At 56.7% G+C, this 6,834-nt stretch overlaps 1 protein-coding gene across 1 annotated transcript; it reads left to right on the forward strand.

Annotated features, from left to right (window-relative positions):
* Window positions 1-248: 248 nt before the first annotated feature.
* Window positions 249-6,834, forward strand: LOC127010737 (uncharacterized). Its single transcript, XM_050885376.1, has 2 exons — window positions 249-1,158; window positions 2,708-6,834. Exon 2 carries the CDS (start codon window positions 4,476-4,478, stop codon window positions 5,124-5,126), a length of 651 nt encoding a protein of 216 aa, XP_050741333.1. The 5' UTR covers window positions 249-1,158; window positions 2,708-4,475; the 3' UTR covers window positions 5,127-6,834.

The following is a 6,834-nucleotide window of genomic DNA, read 5'->3' on the forward strand; positions in this document are numbered from 1 at the left end:
GACACGGAGAAATGACCAATTTTCACCGCCGCAACGAGTCACGGGACAGCAGGCAAAAGGAGCACCACGAGGAGGCCAATGGACGCCACCACAGCAGCAACAGATACAACCAGCGAACACGGTGTGGAGACCGCCAAACACAACACAGAGGCCGCGGAGAACGACACACATTGCAAATCCCCATGAGGCCTGCCGAAGGTGCGGCGGCCACGGACACTGGGCACGAGGATGTCGACTCCAACGCCTGTTGTTCTGCTGGGTATGCGGGAGAGTAGGTGTCAGGAGCGTCGAGTGCTGCCAGCAGGCGGGAAATGCCCAGCGACCTCAGCCGCAGAGAGGAGAGCAGGGGTCGCAAGATGCTACCTCTCCAAACTAACGGGCAAGCTAATCGAGGAGGAGCAGCAGTTGTCCGCAGCAGTGACGATTGGGGGAGGCACGTACAAGGCCACGATCAACATCGGTGCATCAGCGAGCTTTATAAGCAAGGAACTGGCGGGCAACCTGGCTGCTCTCGGGAGGATTACGAGGACACGGCGGCAAGTTAGGTTGGCTGACGGAAGGTGCGGCAAAATCGATGAACAGCTGGAGGTGGAGATCGCAATCGGGAACAAGCGACTAACCATGGACCTGTTGATACTACCTGAGGTAGTGTATTCATTGGTGTTAGGATGGAACTTTCTAACTCAAGTGGGAACCAAGATAAGGTGCGCTGGACACGAGGTGAGAATACCGGCCACGAACCGACACAATGGGTGGCTCGAGGAGAGGCTATCGGTAGCAGTCGTACAACAGGAAACAGAGTATGACGACACAGCGAAGTTCCTGTGTCGCACAAAGACTTAATGTCGCCCTGGACGGCAGATTAGAGGACATGAGGAGGACATTGTCGGAGTATTACTCCGAGACAGAGAACGACCCACAACTTGCCGACATCTGGGTTGAGTTGGGAGCCATGTATTACGACAGAACCGGCCCGAGTATCACGCTAACTAACGCTGAAGGGGATAACCTAGTAGCAAGCTTAAGCGTCGACAACTTGCAAAGGGAGGATCACAGGAGAGAGTCAAGCCAGGACAGGAAGACAACGGTGCTGACCTCTAGACACAGCCAGGCGGATTATGCAAGGGTCGCTAAACAAGTCCCCGTGTGGTCATTCAGGTTCGACGGGGCGGAGAAACCGTTCGAGTTCCTGGAACAAGTTGAATGGTCAGCCAACACCTACGGCTTAGACCTTGACATGATCCCCCGAGCAATGCCGGAGTTGCTGAAAGGAAGCGCGTTAAAGGCGATAAGCCGCCAACAATAAGCAATGGAAACCCTGGGCGGAGTTCATTGAGAGCTTCCAACTTTACTTTCTGCCGAGAGATTTCTTTACAAGGCTGTCGGATCAGGTCAGGCAACGAAAGCAGGGTTTCAATGAGTCATTTAAAGACTACATGTTCGACATGCAGACGATGTCGAGGCCACTAAACTATTCTGCGAGAGACACCTTAAAGATCATAAAGGAAAACTGCACCCCAAGCCGAAGGATCTTCCTAAGGGCGTACAAAGTGCCCGACCGGGACACGTTGATGCTATTAGCCGATGAATACGAAGAACTGGAAAAGGAGCGGGAAGCGTTCGCCCAAGAAAATAAGTTCTCAAAGGCAAAGTCGTCACGACCAGCGCAGGTCACGTGCAGAAGATGCGAGGAGACAGATAGCCAGGAGACACGGAGAAATGACCAATTTTCACCGCCGCAACGAGTCACGGGACAGCAGGCAAAAGGAGCACCACGAGGAGGCCAATGGACGCCACCACAGCAGCAACAGATACAACCAGCGAACACGGTGTGGAGACCGCCAAACACAACACAGAGGCCGCGGAGAACGACACACATTGCAAATCCCCATGAGGCCTGCCGAAGGTGCGGCGGCCACGGACACTGGGCACGAGGATGTCGACTCCAACGCCTGTTGTTCTGCTGGGTGTGCGGGAGAGTAGGTGTCAGGAGCGTCGAGTGCTGCCAGCAGGCGGGAAATGCCCAGCGACCTCAGCCGCAGAGAGGAGAGCAGGGGTCGCAAGATGCTACCTCTCCAAACTAACGGGCAAGCTAATCGAGGAGGAGCAGCAGTTGTCCGCAGCAGTGACGATTGGGGGAGGCACGTACAAGGCCACGATCAACATCGGTGCATCAGCGAGCTTTATAAGCAAGGAACTGGCGGGCAACCTGGCTGCTCTCGGGAGGATTACGAGGACACGGCGGCAAGTTAGGTGCGCTGGACACGAGGTGAGAATACCGGCCACGAACCGACACAATGGGTGGCTCGAGGAGAGGCTATCGGTAGCAGTCGTACAACAGGAAACAGAGTATGACGACACAGCGAAGTTCCTGTGTCGCACAAAGACTTAATGTCGCCCTGGACGGCAGATTAGAGGACATGAGGAGGACATTGTCGGAGTATTACTCCGAGACAGAGAACGACCCACAACTTGCCGACATCTGGGTTGAGTTGGGAGCCATGTATTACGACAGAACCGGCCCGAGTATCACGCTAACTAACGCTGAAGGGGATAACCTAGTAGCAAGCTTAAGCGTCGACAACTTGCAAAGGGAGGCTCACAGGAGAGAGTCAAGCCAGGACAGGAAGACAACGGTGCTGACCTCTAGACACAGCCAGGCGGATTATGCAAGGATCGCTAAACAAGTCCCCGAGTGGTCATTCAGGTTCGACGGGGCGGAGAAACCGTTCGAGTTCCTGGAACAAGTTGAATGGTCCGCCAACACCTACGGCTTAGACCTTGACATGATCCCCCGAGCAATGCCGGAGTTGCTGAAAGGAAGCGCGTTAAAGGCGATAAGCCGCCAACAATAAGCAATGGAAACCCTGGGCGGAGTTCTACATGTTCGACATGCAGACGATGTCGAGGCCACTAAACTATTCTGCGAGAGACACCTTAAAGATCATAAAGGAAAACTGCACCCCAAGCCGAAGGATCATCCTAAGGGCGTACAACGTGCCCGACCGGGACACGTTGATGCTATTAGCCGATGAATACGAAGAACTGGAAAAGGAGCGGGAAGCGTTCGCCCAAGAAAAGAAGTTCTCAAAGCCAAAGTCGTCACGACCAACGCAGGTCACGTGCAGAAGATGCGAGGAGACAGATAGCCAGGAGACACGGAGAAATGACCAATTTTCACCGCCGCAACGAGTCCCACGACAGCAGGCAACAGGAGCACAGGAGCATACAAGGCCACGATCGACACCGGGGCAACAGCGAGCTTTATAAGCAAGGAACTGGCGGACAACCTGGCTGCCCTCGGGAGGAGTACGAAGGCACGGCGGCAAGTTAGGTTGGCAGACGGAAGGTGCTACTGGCAAATCCCGCTGAAAGAAAGCAGTAGGCAGTACACTGCATTTACAGTGATGGGAAAGGGCTTATTCTAGTGGAGAGTAATGCCGTTCGGACTCCATTCGGCATATGCGACCTTCCAGCGGGTGTTGGACCGGGTAATTGGTCCCGAGATGTCGCCGCACGCATTTGCGTACCAGGACGATATCATAGTGATCGGACGCACACTAGAAGAGCACAAGGCAAACTTGAAAGAGGTATTCCGGTGACTGAAAGACGCTAATCTGAGATTAAGCCCGGAAAAATGCCAGTTTTTCAAGAAGGAGCTGCTGTATTTGGGTCATAGAGTGACTAGCGACGGGATAGGCACGGATCCGGAAAAATTAGCAGCCATTGCCGAATTAGAGCCGCCGTCAACAGTTAGGGAGCTCTTACAGTACCTGGGAGTAGCATCATGGTATCGGCGATTTGTAACTGACTTCGCAAAAATACTCAAACCGCTCAACGATCTGCTGCGCAAGGGCAACAAGTGGGTGTGGACACAGGAACATCAGTCGGCATTCGAAGACGTAAAGGCAAGGCTGGTGGCAGACCCCGTACTGGCGTGCCCGGATTTTGAAAAACCATTTGTCCTGCAAACTGACGCAAGTGATTACGGTATTAGGGCAGCTTTGACCCAGGATACTGAGCTTGGCGAAAAGGTGATCTCTTACTCAAGCCGAAAGCGCAACGGTGCGGAGAAAAAGGTCCAAGGATAGCTCCAAGGATATCCGAAGGACACGAAGAAAAGGGTCCAAGGATAGCTCCAAGGATACCCAAAGGATACGAGGAAAAGGGTCCAGGGATAGCTCCAAGGATACCCAAAGGACACGAGAAAAGGGTCCAAGGATATCTCCAAGGATACCCGAAAAACACGAGGAAAAGGGTCCAAGGATAGCTCCAAGGATACCCAAAGGACACGAGGGAAAAGGTCCGAGGATAGTGGAAAATGTCCAGCGATAGTCCGCCGAAGGAAGGGGGAAGACGGCACAGATCAGAGAGCTGTACCATAAAAATGTAAAAGGAGGGAGGCTGGGAGAAATAGTGGTACCGATGGCGATGGCTGCCCGCCAACCGGCCGAGAGGTCTTGCCCGGGGCAAGGATGGTCAACCACACGGCCTACCCGAACCTCGCGGCTGATCTCGAGGCTAGGAAAGCCCGATCCGGTGATCAGCTCCATCAGCGACGTCGAGCTGGTCGAAGATCCGCGGCTGGAGCAGAGGAGGTGGTGGCTTCAGAAGACCACCAGCGACACCGACAGCCGCATCCCGACCGGCGCAATCAATGTCGAGTGGGCCAGCGAGGAGCCACCTTCGGGGCGACGGACTCCCCGCAGCCACGAGGAGCAGGTACCAAAAGCCAAAAGTTTCGGCTAAACCTTGTGGCGCGGAGGAAGATGGAGGAAACGCGGCTGCGAGAGATGGAGGAGGACCCTGAATGGCAGGCCCGTTTGCGACGAGCCGAGGAGGAGGAGCAGCAGCTGTGGGAGGAGCCGTCATGCCCACCCACCCCGAGGTATGTCGCCGAACCGTGGGTGTCGCCCCAGGAGGAGGCCGACGTTCGGGCTGACGGGCTGGCTGCCGGAGGTCGCCGATGCGACCACCCTTATCGGAAGGCAAGGCGCTTCCTCCCCGGTCGCCACCACCGCCGCAACCTGATACGCCACCATAACCGACGAGGCGCGGCGGGGAATCTCCCCGGTGGAGACCCGCGCGGCCGACCAAGCCGAGGTTCGAACGGCCGCCGGCGGTAGAGTCGCACCCGCGGTCGGACCCGCCACAGTACCAACCCGGAGACCCGGTGGGACACCACGTCTGAACGGACATCCCGGCGGCGCACGTGACCCATAGCGTGCGGACGTTCGTGGCCGAAGGCGTAAGGTGGCGGCAACGGACGGTCGTCTGGACATGGCCGGAGGGCCCCGCGGAGGAGAAGGCGACGTTGGATGAGCCCCGGATCTGGGAGGAGACGGGACCTCGGGTGAGCCCGCTGGATCCTAGGACTCGTGGCCGGCCGGCCCTGTGGACCCCGCCGACACCGAGTACGCGGCCATCGACGCCAGGTACTGGGCCAACGAAACCGGCAGGGACGCGAAACGCGGCGGAAGCGGCGGAGCCTCAGGAGCAGTGGCCGTGAAAATGGCCGGAACCGACGGGAGGTGGAAGGCCAAGTTTGAAGCTTTAAATTCGGCGCCCGTGGAATCCGAATCGGCGGCGCGTCCTAAGTTGGCGCGGACGATGTCGGCGCCGGAAGTCCAGCGATGGCTTGGAGTCCCGGAGCAGGAGTGGCCCGCAGGAATCGCGGAGGAACCGGCGGTACGCGAGGCTCGCAATCTGGGCGGCAGGCGCAGCGTGCGGATCAGGAGTGGTGGATGCACGTATCCCGTGAGGCTGGGGCTCGCGGGCATAAGAGTTTTTGTGGAGCAGACCGAGATGAGTCCGTGAAATAAAAAGTTGAAAATTTAACACTCAGAAGCTAAGGACCGGAAAGGGCGGGAACGCGGCTGAAAGCATAAAGAAGAAGGGGGCATACATGGCAGCAACCTGAAACGAAGGGGAAGGGTTTGGAGAGCGAGAGAGTTTGGAGAGCAAGAGGGTTCGGAGACCAAGAGAGTTTGGAGACCAACAATGGATGCCACGTCCCGGCAGCGGTGCGGCACACAAACATGCCACATGCGTCTCCGGGATCAGCGGGACGGCAGCGTCAGGCTGGACGGCGGCGGGAAGCAGTGCGTCAAGGACAAGAGGGTCAATCAGGAACCATGGAATTTGGACCCGGTGTGGAGAGTTTTGGCGGGCCGTGTGCAAAAGGGAAATAACGGTTTCCAGAGGCCCTATATAAACCCGCAGGGATGATTTAGTCGAGATCAGTCAGTCAAGAGCGAACAGTCAGTCGAGTGCATCAGTCGAGTACGACCATTAAGAGTTAAGACAAGCAGTCGAACGAACACCAACCAAGCAAACTACGAGGGAGCCACACCAGGGCGAGTCATCGGAAGCAGCGCTGTGGGAGCCTACAAGGAGCAAGATTGTCACGTCGAGACGTTCGGGATTGGGATTACTAGGAATCTCCGAACTGAGACACAGGTGGCTGAGGTCTAAGGAGGCACCACACGGCTAAGTTCTGTTCTTTCCTGCCAACGAAGTCCTGGCGTTACGCCTGGAGGGTCTACTAGACTTAGAACAGTGAAAGCCGGCGATTTGAAATCGTGAGCTCGGGGGTAAGCCTGTCGAGCCCCAGTGTACCTCTCCCAAACACTACGCGAACGTATCCAGGCGTGACCCAGTGCGCCAAGTGGAGTTGAGCAGGTCCTGGCGCGATCAGCCAGAAGGGAGAGAAGTCCCGGAGCGGCGCGAAAGAACCCCGAGAGTAGCGAGCCAGAAGGGAGAGAAGTCCCGGAGCGGCGAAACAGAACCCCGACAGTAGCGAGCCAGAAGGGAAAGAAGTCCCGGAGCGGCGCA

This window comes from Drosophila biarmipes, chromosome 2L (assembly GCF_025231255.1).
Source record: "Drosophila biarmipes strain raj3 chromosome 2L, RU_DBia_V1.1, whole genome shotgun sequence".
In the NCBI taxonomy this organism is placed as follows: domain Eukaryota; kingdom Metazoa; phylum Arthropoda; class Insecta; order Diptera; family Drosophilidae; genus Drosophila; species Drosophila biarmipes.